Source organism: Lacerta agilis, chromosome 15 (assembly GCF_009819535.1).
Source record: "Lacerta agilis isolate rLacAgi1 chromosome 15, rLacAgi1.pri, whole genome shotgun sequence".
Classification (NCBI taxonomy): Eukaryota; Metazoa; Chordata; class Lepidosauria; order Squamata; family Lacertidae; genus Lacerta; species Lacerta agilis.
The window spans coordinates 27,933,819-27,959,444 of record NC_046326.1 but is presented as its reverse complement, the minus strand read 5'-3'; the positions used below and the strand labels follow the sequence as shown (position 1 = coordinate 27,959,444).

The 25,626-nt window shown below is 51.2% G+C and overlaps 1 protein-coding gene across 1 annotated transcript; it reads right to left on the bottom strand.

Moving 5' to 3' along the window:
• Positions 1-6,130: 6,130 nt before the first annotated feature.
• Positions 6,131-25,299, bottom strand: SLC13A5 (solute carrier family 13 member 5). Its single transcript, XM_033172308.1, has 12 exons — positions 25,181-25,299; positions 21,093-21,221; positions 20,219-20,355; positions 19,241-19,452; positions 16,215-16,383; positions 15,009-15,131; positions 13,752-13,964; positions 12,779-12,900; positions 12,230-12,348; positions 8,859-9,020; positions 8,091-8,228; positions 6,131-6,557 (listed from the first exon to the last, which is right to left on the bottom strand). Exons 1-12 carry the CDS (start codon positions 25,286-25,288, stop codon positions 6,432-6,434), a joined length of 1,758 nt encoding a protein of 585 aa, XP_033028199.1. The 5' UTR covers positions 25,289-25,299; the 3' UTR covers positions 6,131-6,431.
• Between the last annotated feature and the right edge of the window lie 327 nt (positions 25,300-25,626).

Sequence of the window (25,626 nt, the reverse complement as noted above, 5' to 3'; positions counted from 1 at the left end):
GACCCACATTTTTGGCTCAAGAGAGCAGCCTTAGCTGGCAGAGACTAGCCTACTTTCTTATGTTCAGCAACAAATACTCAAATCCTTCCCTGGCATGGAAGGGCCTGGAGCCCCCTGGCTGCCTCTGCCCATCCCAGGAGAAAGAGGCTTTGCAAGCCCCCCTGCTTAAATTAACTCATAACATATATTGTTCCACACCACCCCATTCTCCATACAGTGAGAGATTCCAGGGGTTCCAGGCTCTTACCCAGCGTTTGGTTTCCTTGGAAGGAAGGTCAGCAGAGACTGTGGTGTGTTTGGGATATATGGCTTTATTTACACATATATACAACCTGAGCATAAGATGGAAGGGCTCCCAGCATCAAGCACCCCAGCAGATCTTTCTTCTCTACTAGTTGTAACTTTGGGTCCAGTACAGAACAAGCAGGTCTGTGTGTACCCAGCTTCCAGCCTGGCTCCAGTTCATCTCATCTACATTATTCTGGTTCTTGTTTGCCTACCTAGCAGCCAGGTGAGGCGGGTGGAGGAAAGGTCCACTCAATAGGGTGGAGGAAAGGTCCACTCATTAGCCCGGAGGGCACCAACACAGTGGTAGCTCTTGCAACCCAGATCAGTCTTTGGGGATACAGATGAGGACAAGTGGCCAAATAAGGTCACTCGCTGTCTTACCAATAAGCTTGTCTGACTAGTGCAACAACAGCATCCTTTACTAGATTCCAACCATCACTGGGCAAAGGACTCCCAAGTATTGGAAGAGACTCAGGGCATCATTCAGATGGACCCCTCCCCAAACCTACAACAATATACAGTGGGGAAGATCAACACACCCAAGGTTTGCAATCCAAACAGAAGCAGAGAACTCAGGGCAGGAGGCTTAATTCTGAGGTTTCTTAGCAACACAAACGGAGCTGCTTCTCTCCCCCTCTCTCTGTAGCCTCCTAGTTCATCATTTTGGCAGCTTCCCACCACTCCAGCACTAAGGACGGAGGACTGGACCTTCATTGTCCTGGTCTCAATCCCTCTTTGGCAGCAACCGAAAGAGTGAGCGCTAAGTTAGTTTGGTTAATTGAGGGTTTATCCACACTTAGCTTTCCTCCACTCTTTCCAGGCATGGACTCCATGCTTTAAAGCTCCATGTCTGAGCACCCTTTTTCCTCTCCAGAGCTTTCCCTGTGAAAACCCACTCTTTAAAGCTCAATCAGAGCAATTGGGAATAGCTCAGTTGGTTAGAGTGTGGTGCTAATAATGCCAAGGTTGCAGGTTTGATCCCCAGATGGGGCAGCTGCACATTCCTGCCTTGCAGGGAATTGGAGTAGATGATTTTCAGGGCCTCTTCCAACTCTACAATTGTATGATTCTGTGTAATGGGAAAGCTGGATTGGCATTTGCTCTGATTGAGCACTAAAGAGTGGGTTTTCATGGTGAAAGCTCTGGAGCAAAAAATAAAACAGAGCTTTATTGGACCTGAGCCTGGAAAGAACAGAGCTAAGAATCCCAGCAAAGACGGATCGAGTTTCAGATCTTCCAGAATAATGGAACTCAAACTTCATTGCCAGCTGAAACATCTTTTGGGAAGGCCGTCTTCTGCAAGCCAGTGTGGTGTAGTGGTTAGAGTATCTGACTAGGGCGAGGGCGCCGGCGGTCGGGAGCTGCCTCGCCTCCGAGGGTTAGGAGACCCGCAACCGCTCAGCGGACTCCGGTGAGCTGCGGGAGGAGCGTCCCACGGTTTGGGCACTCCGGCGGGCCCCTTTGCGCCGCTCCATTCTCAAGCTTCCCTTGTAAGAGGGAGGCTCGAGTGAATGGGTAGCGGCGTGGGGCTGTGGAGGCTGTCCCCAGCCGGGAAACCAAGCGGCGGCCGGCGGCGGCATTTGAGCGCCCCGTTCTTTCTCTTTTGGCTCAAAACAAGAAGAAACCCGTAAGCTGTAAGTACGGAGTTTAATTGGACGTTTAAATCACTTAATTGGCTTTAGGGGAGAAACGTTAAAGAGGAAGTCCGTTTCTCCCCCTTGCGACAGGAGAACAGTAACATTGACTCTGGCTGTTGCTACTTTTGGCTGATACAATGTTTTGCAGACTTTGGATTTGATCTATTATGAAAACCCCTGTAAGGGGCAGAACTGAGAATTTCTGAGGTATTTTTTCTGAGAGACTGTGGATTATAAGGTGAAGAATTTTTGCACTCTGATCAGGGGGAAATGGCGGCTGTAATTTGAGATTTGAAGATGGAAAAGTACTGAACTTTGTTATTTCCTGCCTACTTCTGCCATTTTTGGTTTCGCTTTTACGATGACACCAGACCCAGCGATGACTTTAGGACAAAGGACAATTCTTCTTAAATTAGAACTTTTGCAGCAAAATGTCACCGAAAGTTTTACTGAGATTTTTGAGATGCAAACTGCCATTAAGGACTTTGCCAAGGAACTTAAAGAAACAATTAGAGAGCGATGCTTGGAGATTTCATCTGATGTAGAGAAGGCGCAACCCCAGGACGAAGAAAAATACTGTCAACGTGAGAGGTCCGGGATTGTTTATGGCGACGTAACAACGGCTTTCTGGGGTGGGAGCCCAGAAATGCAGGAACAACAATTTTGGAACTTACAACTACAATTTGATTTGAAGACTGAACTGGAGATGCGTGGTGGTGATGTATTACGACCTTTGAAGAATTCAGCAAAGTTCCTTTGGGACAAGGTTTTGGGTTTTGGATATAAAGGAAAAGATGACATTTTGGACAAGGGTTTGGGAAAAGGTTGGGGGGAGGCCTGGTGGGTGAATGTGATGGGAGGAGAGAAAATGGTAAGAAGGGGGATAGGGTGAAAGAATATATATGATTAAATAGGAAGGCTTATCATGGTACCCCGACGTCAGAGAGTAAAAATAGATTTGGTTTGGAGAAGAAATACTTAGGTTTTTTTTATGATATTGTACTGGTTTAATGATTTATAAGGTATGAATTAGAAGTAATAAGAGCAGCAGTTTTATGGAACCAAGAAAAGATAAGGTTATAAGAAGTTAAGATTTGTAATAGGAGATGGTATTTTTTGATACATTTAGAATTTAAAAGATATAAGTTGTGGAGATAAAGAATAAGAATGATGGTGAATGTAAAGTTAAAATAATTAGGATAGTTACTAAAGTAAATTAGAATTGAACGCAGGAGAGAGAACGGGGGAAGTCCCCCAAACAAGATTTGGAACAAGATTAAAATTAATAGTTGGTGTGTTCCAGTGTTAAGGTTTGTGTTTGTTTTCTTTTAATTTGTTGATGTCTTTTGTAGTATTTGTTTTTCTTTGTTTGATTGTTATTATTTGTATTAGTTGTACTTGTTTTTTGTAATGTGGAAAACCAATAAATTTTTGTAAAAAAAAAAAAAGAGTGTCTGACTAGGACCTGGGAGACAAGTGTTCAAATCCCCACCTCGGTCATGAAGCTGACTGGGTGTAACCTTGGGCCAGTCGCTCACTCTCTGCCTAACCTACCTCACAGGGTTGTTGTAGGGATTAATAAGGAGGAAGAGAACCATGTATGCTACCCCTGAGTTCCTTGGAGAAAAAGTTGGGGTATAAATAAAAGGAGTAAATAAATCAAAATAAATCCTGCAGTTCCAACAAGAAGCAGACAGATAAGCACCCCCACCCTGGAGAGGTAACACCATGAACAATAACAATACAAATAATATTTAGTCTTTGTCAAGCATCTCAAAAACCCTGCCTGCCCTGCAGGCTCAAGCAAAAGCCCCCCCCCCTTCACAGGGAGTAAGGAGACGTAAGGAAGGAAGATGAGGATCCATGGCAATGTCACGAAGGCTCCTGCAGACCCCCTGCCAGATGCCCTTTGCCCTCGGTCCTCAATGGCCCCAGTCCCTCTCTTCCTGATCTTTCCCATTGAGACTGCAAACTCTCTAGAGCAAGATTCAGCCACTTGGTGCTTAGCGTAGTAGTCCCTACTATAGCATCACTGGCCCTGAGGGGGGAACCCGTGTGTGACCCCTTCAGACATTGTTTGCAGGGCAGCACACCCACCCACACCCCTCACCCCCTGCCCTGATGATTGGCCCTGCTGGCTGCTGAGGCTGATGGGAGTTGGGAGCCCGGCAGCAGTATCTGGAGGAGCACAGAGGTCCTTTCTGATTTGTGAGTGTTTGTTTATTTTGTTGCATTTACATCCCACCTTCCCTCCGAGGAGCTCAAGGTGGCAACACAGATTTCCCCCGCCCTGTTTTATCCTCACAACAACCCTGCAAGGAAGGTTGGGCTGAGAGGCAGTGGTTGGCCCAAGGTCAGCTGAGTGGGGGATTTGAACCCTGGTCTCTCCTAGGTCTTACTCCGACACCCTAACCACTGTACGCACCACTGGCTCTCTTGTATTCCAAGGCATTGGGGTGAATTAACCAGCTGTTTATTTAAAATTTACAAAACGCAAGTGGTGCTTTATTAATATTTTAAGGCAATTAAATAACAACATTAAATATATTAGGGCTACCTGTATTAGAATCTGGCTGTTCTGTCTTTCCTCCCACCCCACCCCTCTTCCCTGACCACGCCCAGCCCAGTGGCTACTCCACCTTCCTGGCTTAGAGCCTGCAAAGAGGTCATTTCCACAAGGCATTTTAAGGCAAGGGTGCCAACTTGAATAAAATATGGACGGGGAGGAGGTAAGCCCCGCCCTGCGTAATCGATCACATGGCATGGTGAACACACACCATTTGAATGGCAATGCCCATCAACTTTGGGGGTCCTGGCCCCCTCAGATAATTTATTGGGGGAGGGCGAAGGGACTTCAGCCCCTAGGAGTCGGCTCCTATGTTTCAAGGTGCCATCTGGGGAAGCTCTGGGCCTTTGCTCAGTGGCACAGCATCGGCCTTGCATGCAGAAGGTTCTAGGTTCAATCTCCAGCAGCCTCTCCAGGTAAGGATGGGAGAGATCCTTGCCTAGAACCCTAGTGAGCCGCTGTTGCCAACCAGTGTTGACAATACTGAGCTAGATGGGCCAATGGTTGGACCAGTGGCGTAGGAAGGGGGGCGAAGGGGGTGGGGTGCCCTGGGGTGCACCCTGGAGGGGGTGACACTCTGGGTGCCCCCCCCTGTGCGACACCCAAGCCAGCCCCGCGGACACCCGGTAAAGAGCCACGCTCGGCGGAGGGGCTCGGAAACCTGCTCGGTGCTCGCTTTGCTATTTCCGGCTCAGCCACAGGCAAGGGGTGGACTAGCCCCTTACCTCCACCCGAGCTGGAAATAGCAAAATGCACGCTGAGCAGGTTAGCTGTCGGCGTGCGCTTTGCTGCTTGGGCTGCGGGCCGAGGCGAGCTGCGGGTCAAGCCCCTCCCCTCCACCCGCAGCTCAAGCGGGAAGGAACGAAGCAAAGCGCCGAGCAGTGCCGCTCAGCGCTTTGCTTCGTTCTTTCCTGCTTGGGCGGAGGGGAGGGGCGGGCTTCTCTTGGGCTGCTGATGCCCCTCCCTCGCTCGCCTCTGCTCCATAGCACGCATGTGCAATGTCGCTACGCATGCATTGAATGTAATGAGATATGCGTTGTACGTAGCGACGTTGCGCATGCACGCTACGGAGTGACTCCGCCCCCGGGTTTGCCAACCCGGGTGGCGAAGCGGCTTCCTCTGCCTCTGGGTTTGACTGTATAAAGCAACTTCCTATGTACTTTGTGTCCACCTGAGTGGGGCCTCCTGCCCAGCTGGACTCTAGGTCAAATATTTGTTCCGTGTGCATCTTTCTTTGTGCAATGGTTAACCTTCAGGCCCCAGGCGGGAGGGAGGGGGGGGAGGCAGATCCTGGTTCCCATGGCCTGTGGAAGTCCCTAGGCTCTCCCTCAGTGGCTGTGAGTCTTGCCAGGCCTGTGGCCTCCCCCCTCCCTCAGTCAAAGGAAATGTATTACTTGCAACTCCTGCGTTGCAAGGGGTTGGCCTAAATCAGGCCCCTCCAAACTCGGCCCTCCAGCTGTTTTGGGACTACAACTCCCATTATCCCTAGCTAACAGGACCAGTGGTCAGGGATGATGGGAATTGTAGTCTCAAAACAGCTGGAGGGCCGAGTTTGGGGGTGCCTGGCCTAAATGACCCTTGGGGATCCCTTCCGACTCCACAATTCTATGATTCTATGAAAAGTAGCAGCAGCAGCAACTTCTTCTTTGTCCTGTTTTATGGTCCTTTTCTTCTCTTAAAAACAAATGACCCGTATTCCATTCAGACGGCTGGTCCCAGGAGAAGACGCCCCTCCTGCTGGGGTCCCTTGTCCTCCTCAGGGTCCCTTCACAAAGCAGCAGAGGCAGCAATTGGAGCAGGTTTCAGACAGTCTCTAGCCTCAACCCAAAACACACCCATGGACTCCAAAGGGCCAGCACTGGAGGGAAAGTTCCAGGGCCCAGGCGGCTGAGGAGGCGAGGAAACCCACGTGCCAAGGTCCTCTTTGGCTGACCCACCCCTCACTTCCCAGTGGTGTTGGCCCACAAAGGGAAGGTGTCCAAGTGGAACATGGCACGGCCCCAGCTGTTTATGGCCAGGGTGATGCAGAAGATACCGATGACGTTCAACATTATGCCCGTCTTGGCCTGGGAGGGAGAGAAGAGAAGGAAGAGGCAGGTGTCTCATGGGTCACGTTCAGACAGTAGAAGACTTTTGTGGGAGGGAGGCAAGGAGGAGACGCTGCCATCAGAGCATGACCTGTCCTGGTCAGGAGGGAACCACCCCTTACCCAGAGAGATCTCCTTGTCCAGGAACACTGTGTGCTCTCCCCCTTCACGTGGCCTGGATGTTTTGAAGAACACAGTGTACAGTTAGGAAAGAGGCCCCTAAGAGCATAAGTTGAGCCCGCTGGATAAGGCCAATGGCCCTTCTGGTTCCAGAAGCATTGCTGCCTCTGACCATGGAGGCAGAACATAGCCATCGTGGTTGGTAGCCATCAAGAGCCCTCTCCTCCTCCATGAGTCTGCCCAATCCTCTTTCTAAACCATCCCAATCTGGTGGCCATTTCTGCCTCTTGAGGGAACGAGTTCCATAAGAAGAGCCTTCTGGATCAGGCCAATGGCCCACCTAGGCCAGCATCTTGTTCTCAAAGTGGCCAACCAGGTGCCCATAGGAAGTCCACAAGCAGGACCTGAGGACAAGAGCTGTCTCCCCTCCTGCAGTTTCCGGCAACTGGTATTCAGAAGCTTTGAGCAAAACCATCATGGCTGGTACTTGGGTCTCTAGCTGTTGTTGGACTACAACCCCCATCATCCCTAGCTAGCAGGACCAGTGGTCAGGGTGATGCGTATTGTAGTCCAAAAACAGCTGGAGACCCAAGTTTGGGAAACATCTGCCGATTAATATCAGTCAATGCACTCAGTTGTGTCATCTTGGTCAGGCCCACTGGGATTCCTCCATGCCAGGCACAAGCCAACCAAGGCCTTCTTGCTTGCTCAGCCTTAAGTTGAGCCCCACAGCAGCTGTTTTAAGATTCGTCAAAATCGACAGGAGACATTAGCATCCCCTTAAAGCAGCCTTCCCCAACCCAGATGTTTTGGGCTACAGTTCCTATCAACCCCAGTGGGCAAGTATCATTTATTCTAATATGGTGTGCTGTCTGCAAGGGCTGATGGGAGTTGTAGTCCAAGACATATAGAGAAGTTGTTTCCTAACTTTTTTGGGGGGGACATTGCCCACTTGGTTCCATAAACACCTCCCCAGTGCCCCCCTACCCTACAGAAAGCATTATTCAGAGTAACTGTTTGCGTGACCCACTAAGGAAGATAATAAATTTAAAACAGTAGCAATCAATTGTACAAATGCCCTAGATATTTCCTCTCCTTGCACAAAATAATAATAATCTGGGAGACCTAAGCCAAGCAGGGAGGCAGTGGAGATGACCACAGGGGGGTTGGACTAGATGCCCCTTGGAGGTCCCTTCTAACTCTACAATTCCATATGTTCAAAATCCAATGGAAACGTCCCCTCCAGGGAAACCCCCCTCACCTAGGGAGTGGTACCGGCCACTTTTGGGAACCACTGATCTAGAGGTTTTGGCTTCTTAGCAGCACCCACAGAAAGCAGCCTGGGGGGGGGGGCTGGGGAAGGCCTGAGCAACAGCAAAGCTGCCCCCTTACCATGTCTGAGACGCGGAGGTGTCCGTAGGAGAATACGATGGCATTGGGAGGGGTGGCCACGGGTAGCATGAAGGCAAACGAGGAGCTGAGGGTGCAGGGAATCATGATGTAGAGGGGGTTGACCTGGATGGACTGCGACTGGAGAGAAAGAGAGCAGAGAATCATGGGGTTGGAAGGGGTCCCAGGGTCATCTAGTCCAACCCCATGCAATGCAGGAGTCACAACTAAATCACCCCTGACAGGAGGTCCTCCAACTTCTGCTTGAAAACCTCCCATGAAGGAAAGCCCACCACCTCTCTCTTGAGAGTCCATTCCACTGTCAAACAGCTCTTTGCATCAGAAAGATATTCCTAGAGTTTAGTCGGAATCTCCTTTCTTGTCGTTTGAATCTGTTGGTTCGGTTCCTCCCGTCTGGAGCAGCAGAAAATAAGTCTGCTCCATCCTCCATGTGATATTTGAAGATGGCTCTCCCATCGCCTCTATTCCAGGCTTTCTAAACAGATATGCCAGACCAACAACTGTATGCTTGTGGGGCAGAGACCTGTTGCCTGATACTTGGCATGGATACTTGACACAGTAACAGTCCTAATCTAGGTCCTAGTCCTCGAAACTTATTCAGCTGGGCCTAAATGTGAACCTCGCTGGAACCCGGCAGGCTGGCTCCATTCTGCCTTGGTTTCCCTTGTTTTAATCCTTATGACCTAGGTTGAGGGTTGTCATGCGTAGAGCCGCAACGAGGAATAAAAATCAGGAGGGAAACTCCCTTACCAAGGAGGCGAAGACTGGCAGAAAGAGGGTTGCAGTGGCCACGTTGCTGGTGCATTCGGTGAAGATGGCGATGACCAGGGAGAGGATGATGGCGATGGCCCAGGGGGGGACGCTGTGCAGAGGGGTCATCTGCTCCCCCAGCCATCTGGAAAGCCCTGAAGCCTGGAGTTGTGGGGAAGGGACAGAGAAAGAGAATATTGTCCAGGGCTGAAATCAAGTGTTGGTCAGCGATCAAAGCAAAACATAGTGTCAGAGATAGATAGATAGATAGATAGATAGATAGATAGATAGATGATAGATAGATAGATAGATAAACTTTATTTGCATTAGCCAATGGCCATAGCAACAATAAAATATCACAATGTATACAGAAAAGAAAATTTGATATAAAAACACATTTTAAAATCCTGAATTATCAATCAGTTAATGGCCCTTATTCTAATTGCCCCTGCTATAAACCTGGCAAACTTGGCTGTTATCTGGTCAGCCATGGTCTGATAGAAGAAAGGGCACTATGGCTGTCATTGGGCGCCCTGGGATGGTTAGTAGGAGTGGGGTGATGATCTCATTCTTCAGGTCTTTGTAGAGGGTACAGGACGTACAGGACAGGAGGACGTGTGCCACTGTTTCTATACTACCATCTCCACAGGGGCAAAGTCGTTTCTCAGGTAAGATCTTTTGGAATCAACCCTCAAGTACAGCGGATGGCAAAACATCCAGCCTTGCAAGTGTGAAAGCACGTCTGTATTTTGGAATAATAAGCTTGTGCAAATATGGGGCCAAAGAGTCGAAATGGGGTGGTGGGAAATGAGCGTACCAAGGGCAGTGAAGTTAACTCCGTATTCAAGAAACCGAAACAGATCCCAGTAGCTCTTCCCAGTAGGTCCTGCTCCAGCAATGCAGTTGGGAGAGCTGAAGGCCCCTGCCTCCCAACACCTTCTAAGTCTCCTCCTCTCTCTGACTTCCCAAGTAGTCTTAAGACTGTGTCTGCACACAACCAACCTCAGCTCTGCTCTTTTCATGTCTCCGTGTGTTCTAGGAGACCAGCAGGGAGGGGAGCTGTTTGCAGCAGGAGGGGGAGACTCCCTGGCTTCTTCAGCAGCCTGCCTCATCTCTGCCTCTTGGCCCCCCACCCCACCCCTTCTTCTGCCTCTGATTCCGGACTGCTCTCTGCCACAGCCTCTTCCTGCTCACTAAACTCTGTTGCCTCTTCTGCTTCCAACACCTCCTGCTCCCAGTCTGCTCCCTCTTCTCCCTTCTAACACTCATCGGCATCCCAACACAATCTGAGCCTTCTTCCCCTGGGGGTTCCCTTAGGGGTTTCCCAACTGGATGGCCCTTGTGGTCTCTTCCAACTCTATGATTCTATGACCACTCCCCTGTATCCAGCCAGTCCATGACAATATTGGGGGGGACCAGACCACCGCTGTGGTCTCTGACAATCTATTGTATTTGTCCAACCACTGTGTGTGTGTGTGTGTGTCCTTAACCCTTTGGGGCCCATGTAGGGCTTTGCAAAACCCACAAAATGCATAAGACTGCTGCTGGATCAGGCCAGTGGCCCATCTAGCCCAGTATCCCATTCTCACAGTGCCCAACCAGATGCCAGTTATGGGAAAACAGCAAGCAGGACCCAAGCAGATAAGCACTCTCCGGTTGTTGTTCGCCATGATCTGGCATTCAGAGGTAGACTATCCCTGGGCATGGAGGTTCAGCTCTCACAACAAACCTCCATAAGAAAAGCCCTGCTGAGTTAGGCTAGTGGCCCATTTAGTCCAGCATCCTGTTCTCACAGGGGGCAATCAGGTGCCTTAAAGGGAAGCCCACAATAAAGATTTGCGCACAGGAGCAACACTCTTCTCTCCTGCGGCTTCCAGCAACTGGGATTCGGAAGCATTTACTGTCTTCAGACAGCTCAGGCAATGCACAGAGGAGCCTCATCGCAGGGGAGGGATCCATACAGGTCTCCTCTTGAGCTAGAGAGTGTCTTACTGAATTGGTGCCCCTCCCCACATTAGAAATGGGGGTCCAGTTCCCGATTCCCCCGAATACATCTTGGGGTTGTTTTGGTTCTAAGGATTAGAGCAGGAACCAGCTTAGTGGGGCCAAGTCCTGCACACTGCTGCAGTGCTGCTGCTGAAGAGGCCTCTTTTCCAATGCCTGGATGAGGCCGGCAGGTTGGGCAGCGCACAGCACCTTCTTTGTCTGAGCCCGGCAGGGTTTGGCTCAGGCCAAGTTCTTCTGGGGAGGACAAGGGAGGCTTGTTCTGGAGGGGCTGCTGAAAGGCTGGCAGGGTGGGGTTTTTTGAGCATTTAAACCTATCATTTGGAGTGGTGCTCAATATGACCAGGGAGAGAGTTTGCAGCCATTTCCAAGCAAGTTGAAACTAGGTCAAGTCCTCCCTTCTCTTGGGGACATCAGAATGCAGCTGGCAGTGGCAGGAGGGGGCTCTGGTGCCAAGTGGCATCGTGGAGGGCACATTCCCCACCACCACCTCAAAGCCAGAAAAATGGCACCATCACAGGAATCGCTTCCAAGAGCCCTGGATGGAACAGGCAGAAGGACAGGCCTGTAACCTGCTGCACCATTCTCTGCCATGGGGCACAGCCAGCCCCACCAGTGCTGCGGTTCGCTTGGCGCAATTGACGGTGGCCTCTGAGCTGGAGAACAGCCAGCCCTGGCATGCTTCTAATGTTGCCAGGGAGACTGGGGACCGGATACTGCGGTGGGGGGGGGTCAGGCTCAGCTCAGGCAGAGGCCCCTCAAATTCCCCACTCCCCATGGCTTAAGCACACAGGAGGAGGCCTCACTACAGCCACCTTAGAGTTGTAGTGGTTAGAGCATTGGACTAGGACCTGGGAGAGCCCTGGGTTCAAATCCCCTCCGCTCGGCCATGGAGTTCACTGGGTGGGCTGCCCCTTAGCCTAGCCTACCTCACAGGGTTCTTGTGGGGATTAAATGAGGACAGGGAAATAAGTAAATCATTTGCAAGGCTTTCCCAGAAGGATTTCCCTTTCCCTTTCCCTTCCTGCTCAAGCTTTTGAATGGAAAATGAGAGAGGCCACACTCAAGACTTGCCTGGAGGTTCATAGGCCCTGCTCCCCCCCACAATTCCCAACATTACAGGAGCTCACATTACTAGGAAAGGGTAGTGCACTCTGCATGTGGCTAGAGGCACCCTTTGGCTGTCCCACATCCTTTATTTACACACAAAAAGACATATTCAACGACGCTGTCGCTGTGGAGGGAGCCACACATGAAATGCATGCCTCCAAAGTTGGGTGGCAAAGGTCCAGGTTTGGCAGAGCTCTCTGATCCCCACGACCAGCCAGCCGGCTTCCCCCCACCTCCTGCGACCACCAAGGACTTACATCACTCCCACTGGCCAGGGCGAAGCCTCCTCCGAGAAGCAGCACGATGCTCCATGGCATCTTATGCTGGACCACCTTCCACTCCAGTAATGGGGCAGGGAAGAAGGGCTCCTTCATAGCTGTGGAGAGAGTCCAAGAGAAGTTGGGTGTGAGGGGGGAGGCAAAGCAGTTGCCAGCGAGGCCCCCACCCACCCACCCACCCACCCACCATGCAGCTGGCACCAGCAGGAGGCTGCCAGCAGGCTGGGTGCCATGGCTAGGGGCACACAGAGATCCGAATAACTTTATAGGGTAGGAGCTATTGAATAGGGGAAGAAGGTGGCCGACTCTCCTCCACAGATGGTTTTTAAGCAGAAGTTGAATGGCCACCTGCCAGGGATTCTTCAGATGGGATTCCTGCATTGCAGGGGGTTGGACTGGATGACCCTTGGGGGTCCCTTCCAACCCTACAATGCTATGAAATACTGGCAGAACCTGGCATGCCCCTCCTGGTCTGTCTCTTTCAACCAGCCTCCTGAAGGGCCCTCGGGGGTCTCTGCCTTCCTTTACCTTCCTCTCCATCTTCTAGGTCGCCGCTGCTATGACTGCAGAAGCCACACCTAGGCTTGGTGGCAGGAAGGATGAACAGGAGAAAGGCCACAAAGATGGCCACGGTGGCATCCGTCACATACCTGGAACACATTTGGGAAGATAAAGAATGAGGAGGAGGAGGAGGAGGAGGAGGAGGAGGAGGAGGAGGAGGAGGCAGCAGCAGTGTCCCATTCCCCTTGCTCAGTCCCACAAGCAACAGGTCAGCCAGTGGAATGCCTCAAACCTCCAGCCAGCAGCACCGCACACACACACACCCCAGAGGGAACATGAGCTCCCAGGAGAGAGACGAGAACCCTCCTTGCTGCATCCCTCTCTGGGCCTCTCCCAGGAGTCCTTTCAAAAAGGATATTGTAGAGTTGGAAAAGGGCAACCCAAATGATCAAAGGGATGGAGCAACTCCCTTATGAAGAACGGTTGGGACTTTTTAGTTCAAAGTGAGAAAGAGGCCATTGATAGCAGTTTGTGAAATTATGCATGGCTCTTCTGGAACCTCCAGGTGCAGATGCAGTCTGTCTTGATCCCTAGGCTTTTAGGGGAACCTGGCCACTGTGAGGACAGGAAGCCGGACTAAATGGACCATTGGCCTGATCCAACAGGGCTCTTCTTGGGTTCCTCCAAGTTGCTCAGATTCTCCCATTTAACCTCCCAAATTTCCTGCACAAGCAAGATTTCCTCCGGGCTGCTCCTAGTGTCTCCCAGCCAAGCAGGGATTCGAACCCAGAGCCAGAACATTCCGGCACAAGGAGGAGGAGGAGACTCTTCGCTGCAAGGAATCCTGCCCTGAGCCATTTGCCTGAAGGCACCTGAGTCCCCTAAGCCTGGTGCTATCGGGGAAAACCCCTCCCCCCCCCAAAAAGTACAAAAAACACCACACAGGTAGCATCGCCACTCTGCAAAATGGCTGGCAAGAGGAAGAACAAAACCCACTCACTCCTTGTCCTTGTTGAAGAAGTTGGTGGCCCAGCCGGGGACGAACCCAGGGTCCCTGGTGAACCAGAGGAGGATGAGCAGGGTGAAGGCCAGCAGCACGTTGAACTCTGCAAAGGAGATGGGCCCCAGTTTCCGGTGCTCCTCTTTCAGCACCCGCAAGGCGGCCAGCTCCTTTTCGGTCCTCTGGGTCCCACAGCCCCAGGTCTTCTGGAAGCTGGGGAGAAAGAGCAGGGTGGTCAAGGCAGGGGGCCAAGTAGACTGCCAGGTAACCACTCTATCAGGCTGACCTTTTGGAACACAACCTGGGGGATTCAGCAAGGAGGGAGGGAGGGAGGGGAGGGTCCCACAACCGGGCACTTGACGCAACTTGGGAACTCGGCACATTTGTGTGTCTTGTGGGGGGGGGCTGTGAGGTCAACCTGAGCAACAGGACACCCAGATCTGAACGCAGGAGAGAGAAACACCAGGAAAGGGCATTCACAAGAGGTGCTGGAGGCTCCAGGAGAGAACCAAGCTGGGGTGGCGCGGGTCGTGGCCAGAGCAAAGTCGCAGGTGGCACGGCAGAACAGCCACGGTCAAGGAAACGTACTTGTTTCTCCAAGGAGCTCTAGGTGGCTTACATGGCTCTTCCCTGCCACTCTCACAACATCCCTGCAAGGTAGGTTAAACTGAGAGACAGTGACTGGCCCACAGTGAACTTCATGGCTGAGTGGGGAGGGGGAATTTGAACCCTGTCTCTCCCACCTTAGTCCGACACTCTAACCTCTACACCACTCCTGGCCCTTCAGAGTGGCGCAACCAAAGCCCTAGTGGGGAAAGCCCATTGATGTGAGTGTGTTTTTATGTGTAGGCAATGAGGCCCCTTTAGGGTGAAGAGCAGCTGAAGGCTTTTAGCCACTATGGTTAGTAGCCTTCAATAGCCCTCTCCTCCATGAATTTACCAGTTGCAGGAAATCACCAGTGGGGAGAGGATTCCTGTGCCCAGGTCCTGCCTGCCAGTTTCCCATTGGGGCATCTGGTTGGCCATGGTGAGAACAGGATGCTGGACAAGATGGGTCATGGGCCTGATCCAGCAGGGCTCTTCTGATGGTCTTCTGTTTGCTGAACTCCCAAAAAAGCCCAGAAGCAGCCAGCCAGGCCAGAGATCAGGGACAAGGAAAGGGAGGTGGGAGTCCAGGAAGATCAGTCCAGGAAGATCAGGATGGATTAAGCAGGGCCAGGTTATCCACCAACCCACCCAAAGGTGCAGAGTCCTTACTTGAACCCCATGAAGGAGATCTGGAGCCAGAACCAGGCGAGCGTCAGCATCAGGAGCATGTTTGGGAAGGCGAAGCCAAACCAGGAGGCAAAGTTCAAGATGTCGCCGTTCTCAGGGAACAACCTGGGAGGAGGAAATGGTTGAAAAGACTAGAATCACAGAATTGTAGAAATGTAGAGCTGGAGGGGTTCCCCTAAGGGCCATCTAGTCTGGCCCCCCAGCAAGGCAGGGATCACAACTAAAGGATGCCTGACAGATGGCCATCCAACCTCTCTTTCAGAACTTCCATTGAAGGAGAGAGAACATCAAAAAGTTCTTCCTAGTGCTGAATCGGAATCTCCTTTTTTGTCAAATGAATTTATTGTTTTGGATCCTCCCCTCTAGAGCAGCAGAAAACAAGCCTGATCCATCTATGTGGCTCTGACTGGTAGAACATGAAACTCTGGATCCTAGGATCGTTGGTTCGAGCCCCACATTGGGTGAATGATTCCTGCATTGCAGGGGGTTGGACTAGAAGACTCTTGTGGCCCCATCCAACTATGATTCAAAGAACTCTATGAATCCAGGTGGCAGCCCTTCAGATATCTGAAGACAGCTCTCATATCCCCTCTTGGTCTCCTCTTCTCCAGGATAAACATTTCCAGCTCCCTCAACCTTTCCTCGTAGGGCTTAGTTTCCAGACCCTGGATAATTTTGGCTGCCCTCCCTACACACCTTCCAGCTTGCCAATACAGTATTCTTCTTTGGACTCAGCTACATGAGCAAAGAAAAAGTGTTTTATATGCGTTATAATACCATGTCACCAGATGGTGCTGTGGAGCCCCGCCTTTTGCCAACGCGATTTCCCATTGCTGTATGTCGTTTACAACACGTTTCCCTAAAATGATTCTTGATGTGTCTAGATCCAGCCTTAACCTGGACACAAAAATCCAGGTGGTGTCTGACCAAGGCAGATTAGACCGATAGGAGAGCAATGTGGAGGTCATCAGGAGCAGGGGGGAGGGCTGTTCTGGGAGAACCCTAGCTTGGATGGTTTAGGAGTAACACAGCAAGTGACCAAGAGGGCTGAACAAAACACAGGCCCCCTTTCAACCCAATGACCCCAAGAAAAAAACCACGCCACACTGTTTTGGTTTCAATAAAAGAGCCGCCCAGCAGAGTCCACCCTTTGCTTTGTGTCATGTTGTGGGTGCGGTAGAGACTTACTGGTCCATCTGACCTTTGAGGACCAGGTTTGGCCCCGTCCCGGTCAGGGTTGCTGTCCCTCCGATGCTGGCAGCATAGCAGACACAGAGGGTCATCCCTTTGTTGATCCTCTTCCTGGTCTCCCTGTCGCACTTCTTGGAGCTGTCTGGCAAGTGCCCGTTGCTCGCAACTGGAAGGAGACAAAGCTGATTTGACCTTTGATTGCAATATGACACCAGGTGGGTGGGAGAAAGAGACCAGAGTGAGCCCTCAAGGTGCAAGTGGCGCACTGTACTGGTTCAGCATAAGAACATATGAAGAGCCCTGCTGCATCAGACCCAAGGAGGCCCATCTAGTCCAGCATCCTGTTCTCACAACGGCCAACCAGTTGCCCCTATTGGGATTCGAGCACAAGAACCCTCTCCTTTCCTGTGGCTTTCAGCAACTGGCATTCACAAGCATTGCTGCCTCCAACTGCAGAGGCAGAGCACAGCCACTATGGCTTTTAACAGCCTCCAGACAGCAGCTAACCCAGCTGCCCAGCTGCCTCTGGAAAAGAAAACTGCAGAGAGTTACTGTTAATTGTGTGGTTCATTAAAAAACAATCATTGGGGCTGATTTCATGCACTGGGAGGGAAAGGTTTAACCCTTCCCTTCCGCAGCCACGAACCTGATGAAAATCAAGATACAGAGGCAGCAAAGTCTGCTAACGTAAGGGTCCCTGTTGGAAGCTTTTTCCTATCGCTGATGGCTGCATGGGGAGAGCTGACATTCTTATTGAGACTGTGGCTGGGGAAGAAAGGGCTAAGCCTCTCCTTGCAACGCGGAGCAGCACATGGGAGTGTTGGATTAGGAGGACTTGGGAGAACAGAGTTCGAATCCTCACTCAGCCACACAAAGCTCACTGGGTGACTTTGTGGGGCTAGTCTCAGCCTTTCAGCCTAATCTATCCCAGAGGACAAAATGAGGAGGGGAAGAATTTCTTGGAAGAAGTCTGGCATATACATTTTATTATTTATTTATTTCATAAAATGTATACACCACTTTGATTGTGGTTGGGTTTTTTTTTTAAGCCTCAAAGCAGTTTACAAAAAATATAAAGCAATAAAAATGATCAGCAAGGTAACAATTAAAAACAACAGGCTGAAAACAGATTAAAACTTGCATTGGCTTTCTAAAATGTATTAAACTTGTTATCAGCATAATTCTTTCTTTCAGCTCCTCCTATGTCAAGGATTGCATTAAAAAGAAAGAAAGAAATCTCCAGACATGGGTGCAGAATGTGGAGTTAGGTCCCTGGTCACGAGGAGGGGTGTGAAAATGGAAGTCTGGCTGAGTTTCCACAGCCGCTCTGGGCGGCTCCCAATCGTGTGTTAAAAACAATACAGCATTAAATATTAAAAACTAAACATAGATTTGTCTACTCCTTTTTTAAATAAATAAATAAAAACAGATGAAAACTAGTAGCTGCCCCCATGCATCACAAGGCTGCGAGCTCTCTTTCCATCCCTAGCCTCTCCAGGTAGCTCCCACTTGCCCTCTTTATAGGGTGCTCATCCTGATTTGTTTGCAGAGAGATTGGACAATGTTGGCTACCAAACTGAGCATTCACTCCGATCTGTTTGCGAAGGAGATGGTTGCATCAAAGCAAACTTTCCGGGCCATTTTCCTGTCACTTCCCGTATTGCAGGACGCAGGTTCATGGCACAAGAGCTCCCAATCAATTGGAGCTCCCAATCAATCATTTCCCTGTCACTTCTCGTATTAGGAGACACAGGTTTATGGCACAAGAGCTCCCAATCAATTGGAATTGCACAATTTGCAATTTGCCGGCTATTATGGGATTGAATTCCAGCGGGAAATAGGGGCAGTTCAGAAGCGCCTGCCGTTTTTAGAATTCATAGGAATGCTTTTAACCGTGCTTAAAACTCGCAGGCATAGCTTTCACTCTTTTTAGAATTGGTGGGTTGTATGCAGTGTTTGCCCTACTCAGCAGACCCACTGAAATTGATAGGCATGGCTAAATAATGCTAATTTCAGATGCATGTGGGAGAGGGCTATCAATGGCGATTAGCAGCTGTCCGGAGGCTGCTGTGAGCCATCGTGACCATGCTCTGCCTCCGCAGTTGGAGGCAGCAATGCTTCTGAATACCAGCTTCTGGAAATGGCGGGGGGGGGGGGGAGTGCTCTTGTGCTCAGGTTCTGCTTGCAGGTTTTTCATAATGGGCATCTGGTTCCGCCCTGTGAGAGCAGGATGCCGGACAAGATGGGCCACTGGTCTGATCCAGCAGGCTCTTCTGATCTTCTTACTTTCAAGAGGTCTGCTCTTTTGAGTTGGAGTCAACTCTGGATTTCAATTCAGTTTAGTCTCGTGCACTCCTCTGATGGCCTTAGACCATGTGGAGGTTTATAAACATGTGAAATAAATGATTTTTAAAAATCTGACACTGAGAGCTCCACATGAGTGTCAGGGGCTGGACTGAGGAGGAATGGTGGGAACCATCCTCCCCATTTTCCTACACCTTCCTGAAAAGAGGAAGACAATGTAGATTTAGAACAGTGGTTTGCAGAAGGCCATAGTTCAGAGGCTGCAGAGGGGGTAGAGCTGGGAAATATTGGAGGGGGGGGCAGCAGGAAGAATAAGCACCAGGGGAGAGAGAGCTAACAGACACAGTGTCTCTTGAAAGCATTCCTGACCCACCCCCCATCTCCCAGAACAAGGCGTGCCTTGAGAGTAATAGAACAGAAAACTCAGAGGCAGAAAGCACAGATCAGCTGGTGCAGGGGTGACGTAGAATAGGAGGGACTGAGGGGGTGGGACTTTACTTGGAGCAACGCCATTAACAAAGAGAGACCGCATTCCTTCATCTCTCTCTGTGAATATTGAATAAACTACATGGTAAGAACTCTTCTTGTTTTTCTACTTCTTGGCATCCCACCGTGAGAGGGATAGCCTTGACAATCAGGTTGAGAAATTTTATTTATTTTTTAACCATCGCTCCCCGCCCCCACCACCCTTCAATTCCTTGCAGCCGTCACCCACTTACCCTGCACTGTGGAGAGCCCCGAGCCAGACACCTTCCCTTCCAGTTCGCCCTTGGGGTTGCTAGCTGCAGACTCCATGACGGTCAGATCCTGCTCAGAGCTGTTCATCTGGTTCAGGACCGCCTGGACTATGGGAACCATCATGGCGGTGGTGGCTGTGTTGCTGATCCACATGGAAAGGAAGGCTGTGACCCCCATGAAGCCCAACATCAGCCTGCAAGGAGGACAGAGGCGGGGAGGAGAGAGGGAAGCTTGCCAGGTGGTCGCTTGGGGTGACTGAGGATCAGCCCCAAGGGACCAAGCAGAGCACATTTAAATACCTTGACTCCCACCCACTCATGAAAAACACTTACATCTGAGGTTGGATGGATAGGTTGGGGAAAATCATGCATGTTACACCCCCAGAGCCAGGAAAGGGCAACCTGGCTGCGGCAGGGGCTTTGTGCTGGATAGGCCCCCTGTAGAGCTCAGCTGAAGCTGCCCCCCACCCTCAAAGGTGGGTCTACAAATCTGGCAGCACACGTGGCAAGCCTATGCAATGTTTAGAAAGCCAATGCAATTTTTACATCCGTTTTTAGTCTATTGTTATTTTAACTTTTCAAAAGCCTTTAACTATTGCTGTTATTTTTTCTTATTTTTAATTTCATTGTTTTGACTTTTATGCAAATCACTTTGATGTTTCTTAAAAAAAACTATCAAAAGTTGTATAAATTTTGTGAAACGGATAAATAAATGGGAGGGTGTGCCTCCTGGGACAACGTACTGGTCCTCATGCCCAAGCAGCAGCTGTGAAAGGAGGCCCTCTGAGCATGTGACGAGTGTTACATGTAAGCCTCCAGCCCTGACCCAGTATAACACCCCCCCAAGACACACACACACACACACACACACACACACACACTGCATTAGAAGCTCAGCCATCGCCCCACCTGGTCTCATTTGGGATGTTGGGGTGGTTAGACAGGACAGGAGTCACTTACAGGGCAGGTTTCACCCCGACAATCAGCAGCACCCTCAGGGCAATCCGTTTGTGCAGGTTCCAGTGTTCCACAGCGACGGCCACGATCAGGCCCCCCACAAAGAGCATGTTGGTGTCTTTCAGGTACTGCATGCACACCTGGGAAGTGAGCAGGGAAATGAAGGAGGCATAACTCTTGGTCACTTTTGGCCACTGTCGTCAGAGATGGTGCAGCTTCATGGTGGATGGCTTGGTTGCCTTCCCCCACTCCCTGCCTCTCTGGGAAGGGCTCCCTCCCCTCTCTCCCAACACCCACCCTCTATACTCTGGCATCAGGGCTTCTTTAAGGTCTGGAATGCCTATAGTCCTTGCAAAATAAAATAAAAAAATCCTTCCAGTAGCACCTTAGAGACCAACTAAGTTAGTTCTTGGTATGAGCTTTCGTGTGCATGCACACAAAAGCTCATACCAAGAACTAACTAAGTTGGTCTCTAAGGTGCTACTGGAAGGATTTTTTTATTTTATTTTGTTTTGACTTATGGCAGACCAACACGGCTACCTACCTGTATAGTCCTTGCAGTCACCTCTGGCCATGCACAGAGTGCATTTCCTTTCCCAGGATGGCCCCAGCTTGCACTGTGGCTCAGCTCGTCTTTTTCAGGGCCCAATCCAGTCCGCAGCCTCCCTCTTGGTTCTGCCCCATTCAAGTGCTAACCTGTCTGTGTATTGAGATCTAATTCTGCTCCTGCCCCGCCTCCCTGTTGTCCTCTGACTTCCTGAGCTCAGTTGTGGGTTTTGCTCAGTCTCAAAAAAGGTTCCAGGTTCCAGCCAGTAGAGGAGGAAGAATTAAAACTTTTCTTGCAGGGCGCCTCACCTCTGCTGCCCTTGAGCCTTACCTTTTTGGACTCCAGGATGCCAAACATTGGGAACAGGATGACAGGCAGGAGGGCTGTGACTGCCAAAGGGATCACCTCTGTGCACCAGTACACAGCCATGAGGATGATCACATAGCCACACCTGGCCTCCTGCAAGGAGGGGAAAGAGAGAGGGAGGGAGGGAGAGTTCCATCAGGCCCAGTGATCACAGACTCAGAGAACTGTAGTATTGTATGGTTAGGAGAGACTCAAAGCATCCTCTAGTGACCCCCCTCTAATGCAGGACACAGGCAAGAATGCCTCAGGGCCCAGGAACCCTCCTTGCCAGAATGGCTGGCCAAGCACAGTGGCTGAACCAGAGGCTCAGCCTCCTCAGGAGACACTGGGATGGGTTGAACTGGTGCACCCCACATTTTGGGAATGGGACATCCATTCCAGTTTCCCAGATTTGCCAGGAAGAGACTTGATTGATGAAATCACTGGTCTTCGTAAACTTTTGCCTGTGTGTTCACTGGGTTCGCTGCCAGCCCCGCTCTCCAAATAACTGCCTGCCCAGAGCTATTGTGGTACTGAACACGTTGCAGGATTCTTTTTTCAAAATGCTGAGCTAGCTGGATCAATGCTCCTACAAACCTTTCAAAAGGCCCAAGACACTAAGACCTGAGGTTTGTAGGAACATTGATCCAGCTAGCTCAGCATTGCCCACACTGACTGGCAGCAGCTGCTCTCCAGGGGTTCCGGCAGGGAGTTTCTCCCCATCCCACCTGGAGATGCCATCTGATTTTATCCAGATGCCTGAATTGAGGATGGCTGACCTCCCCACTCCTCCTCACTCTCACTCGACCCAGACTCAGACCTCTGCTTATCTGCTGATTGCCTAGCAACACTCTGGCTGCCTTCCAACTCTTCCTCTCCATGAGAGCTAATAGAGTCTTCTCTAGGAAGGGGGGGGGTCAAACTGCCATTTCTCAATTCTGACAGTCAGTTCTCACCTACAGAGCCGGTACCTCATTCACTTAATTCACTCTCTGAGTCTAACTAATCCTCTGTGTTCTGGAGGCCCACATTGCTGACATCCAGGAGAGAATATCCTGTGCCACACACAACATTCTGCCTTCTGACATTTGGTTGCTGTTCCCTGCTCCCTGCTTCCTAGAATCTGCCTCCTGAGGCCACTGCCCCACTCTGCCTAATGGCAGCACCGGCTCTGGTTCAGAAACCAGTGCAAAAGAGAGCAGGCTCCTTGCAGATTCAGGAGGCATGGGAGAACCTGCCATTTAAGCTCATTTTCCACTCTTCAGTTCTCCACATTGCCACATTAGTTTGCAATTTTCATTTTTTTTAAAGTCCTCCTTAAAATTTGTCAGCATTGTTATTATATCAAAATATAAACATTTTGGCATGCAGTGGTGCCTCATATTTTGCAGAACAATTTCCCCTAATATAATGCATGTTTGTAAGCTATTTTCACAATTTAAGGCGCACATTTTACACTAGAAACATACATCTTTGCACACATTCCTTGGCTGGAGAACTACGCTGCAAAATTCAGAGGTGCACATTTTGAAAGAGGGCTCTGTGTTTCAGTTTGTGAATTGTTTCAGAAAACTCGAATTAAGTGAGGCTGCACACTGAATTCAATTGGCACAAGCAGAAAACAGGCAGAAAAGGAGCTGAGTGGGCTGGCTGGTGGGAGGGGGAAAGAGATCTACACTCATTCAGTAACTCCAAGAGCTAGGATAGGGGCGCCACTAGAACCAAAAAGTCCCCCACTTAAAAATTTACAATTACCACAATGCAGGAGAATTAATCACTCCCCTGACAGCCCATAATTGGAATGAATCTCCACCAAACCACAATTACGGCAACCACAAGCCAGACTCTCTGGATTAATGTTGCGTAAACAGGCCAGATCAAACTGCTAATGAGAGGCTGAAGTGGCCTAGAATTTGTCAAGTCAATTTTCCTGTGGGTAGACGTCCTGTAAACAGGGGATCTTTGGGGCAAACACCTCATTGCCTCTACATTTGATTGTGCCCAAAATGACTGTTTGCCAGAACACAGGGCAACAAATAGACCTGCTCTTACCCACAAGACCCCTCTTAAAAAAGAAAAAGAAGCAGGGGGTCAGATTTCACATTGGTCCAGACCTGTCTGCATGGGGCAGGTGGCCTATTTATTGTACATCTGGTCCTCTCCTCTGCTGATTATGGTAACCCACACTGCCAGAGCATCCCTGAAGCCTCTAAGCAAGGAGAGCCCATTACCTTCCCAAGCAGTCTTGGAGTAGGTGTTGAGCAGCTTCGACAGTCAGGTGGTCCTTCCTAATGTTCCTGGCCACTTTAACCCTTTGGTGCCTGGGTCCTGCCCTCTCCCGCCTCCCAGGCCGGCCACCAGGACCTAATATGGGCAAATGGGCTTCCCTTTGCCCAAACGTCCAGGGTGACCTCCCACGCCCTCCCTCTGCCTGAAGAAGCACCTGGTGCCCTCGGGATCCTGGGGCAGCTTGCATCCTTCCACCCAACACCAGCCAATGCCCTCCTGACCGGCTTGGAGTAAATCATTTCTTTAAAGTTCAAGAATACAACCAGGCTTAGAAATTAACGCAGCTGAAGTCGGCGGGGGTGGGGGAGAGAGAGACCAAAGGAGGGACACCTTCTAGGCTTGCGCAAATAAATAGAATATCGAAATCATGAAAGCATTGGGGGAAACTGCTGGCGACACAATACTAAAGCTGCATCTGTCAATGGGACGGACGAGATTTAGAGATTTATTAGAGTTGCCTGTGCAGACATTGTTGGTCGGTTCAGGCTGCCAAACACCCCACAGGACCCAAGTAGCATTGTGGCGAACGCAGGCAGAATCTGCTCCCCGCTGGGCACACAACTTGCCACCCTCCTGGGCAGCTCTTGAAGTGTGTGCCGCCGGATGCATCTGTGAAACTCTTTCCTTAGAATCATAGAATTTTAGAGTTGGAAGGGATCCCCAAGGGCCATCTGGCCCACCTCCTGCAATACAGGAATCTCAACTAAAGAATCCCTGACAGATAGCCATCTGAACTCTCTGTTGAAAAACCACCAGTGGGGGCGGAGCTGGGGGCTCAGCGTGGGCGGCCCCCTCTCAAGGTGCCTATCTGGAGTTGGGACTGGCGCTCCCCCTTCCAGTTGACAAGGGCTGGTGCTGAGCTTTCCCCCCTTTCAAAACCACACCGAAAATCTTTTTTCTTTCTCCCTCCCTCCACACCCCCATCCCGCTTGCTACTGAGCATCAGAGCCAGAAACAGATTTGAATCGGGTCAGTGCTCCGACCGGAACATGCACCCAGCAATGAACCGAATGTCTCTCTCAATGTCCTCAGCACAGGAATTGCTTAGGGCTACCTCCTGTTTGCCAAGTGCCTCCGGGAAGTCCACAGACCGAGCCCCCCCCCCAAAAAAAACTCTGGTGTGCCTGGCATTTACAGGTATACGCTCCCTAGACATGGAGGTTCCATTGGGTTTGTCTGAATCCTTTTTGCACCTATAGGTGGCGGTGATGCTGGTGACAGCTAGCTCCCTCTTCAGGCACCCAGTCCCCCTCCCCTCCCTCTCCCGCATGTTCTTGCGGCGGGGGCTTCTCTTGAGGAGGTTTTCCCCTCCCTCCTGAGTCTTCAATACCCCCCAAAAGAGGTGGACACTCTGGGAGGGAGAGGCTCAGGTCTTCCCTCCGTTGAGGGAGCCCGAGTGGGGAGGGGGCGCTGCTGATGGTCTACAGAAGAGGCCCACTGAGGGACACCCCCCACAAACGCCCCCGAGGAAAGAGACGGGAGGGGCGATTGCAAAAAGGGCACCCCCGCGAGCTCTGGAGAGGCTCCGTTTGAACCTGGCGTGCCTTGGCTTCCCCCGCCGAGGCGACGCTTATGCCTGGTCCCGGCAGCAGCAGAGAAACGCCAGCCCGGGCCGGAGGCAGCGCCGGGCCAAAAGTTGGTCCTGGGCGGTAGACTGTCCCTGTCCGGAGAGGCTCGGCGTGCCACCCCAAGGGGAACTGGCGGAAGGGGGGGCGCCCCTTCGCTTGACCAGGAGAGGGACCTCGCTCTGCCGGCTGGCTGCGTGGCCGGCCGGCCTGACTAACCTGAGTGGGCACGAGAAGCGGAAGCGGCAAGAGGGCGAGCGGGAAGCCGAACAGCGTGATCAGGGTCTTGCAACGGAGCAGAGAGCGGATCAGCGGAGGCGACGGCATCCCGAGACACAGAGGCACAAGAGACAGCGCCGCGCTCGCCTGGCCGGCCGGCCTTTTAAGCAACAGCGCCCGCCTGGGACCGAGCCAGCCCCCGCCCCACTCACTCCTCTCCCCCACCCCTTCCCACTCCGGGAACCGGTCTCCTCCTCCGCTGCAGCCTTCGTCGCCTCTCCTGGCCGCAGGACGCCTCTGAGCGCGTGCAGAGTGCCCTGGCCTGGCCGCGCAGGAGTCGCCGTCGCCGCACGGCGGGACCTCTTGCTCTCCTTCCTCGCCTGATCCAGGGAAACAGCTGGAACTGGAAAGTTACATCCAGAGTAAAAAATTTCCTCGGGCGAGGA

Bases quoted from the DNA above. Each gene is read 5' to 3' on its own strand.
- SLC13A5 (XM_033172308.1), bottom strand. From the start codon at position 25,288: ATGCCGTCGCCTCCGCTGATCCGCTCTCTGCTCCGTTGCAAGACCCTG. The intron at 21,222-25,180 runs GTTAGTCAGGCC...CCCTCCTTGCAG, and splicing joins CGCTTCTCGTGCCCACTCAG to GAGGCCAGGTGTGGCTATGT. The intron at 8,229-8,858 runs GTAAGGGAGTTT...CTTTCTCTCCAG, and splicing joins TGCCAGTCTTCGCCTCCTTG to TCGCAGTCCATCCAGGTCAA.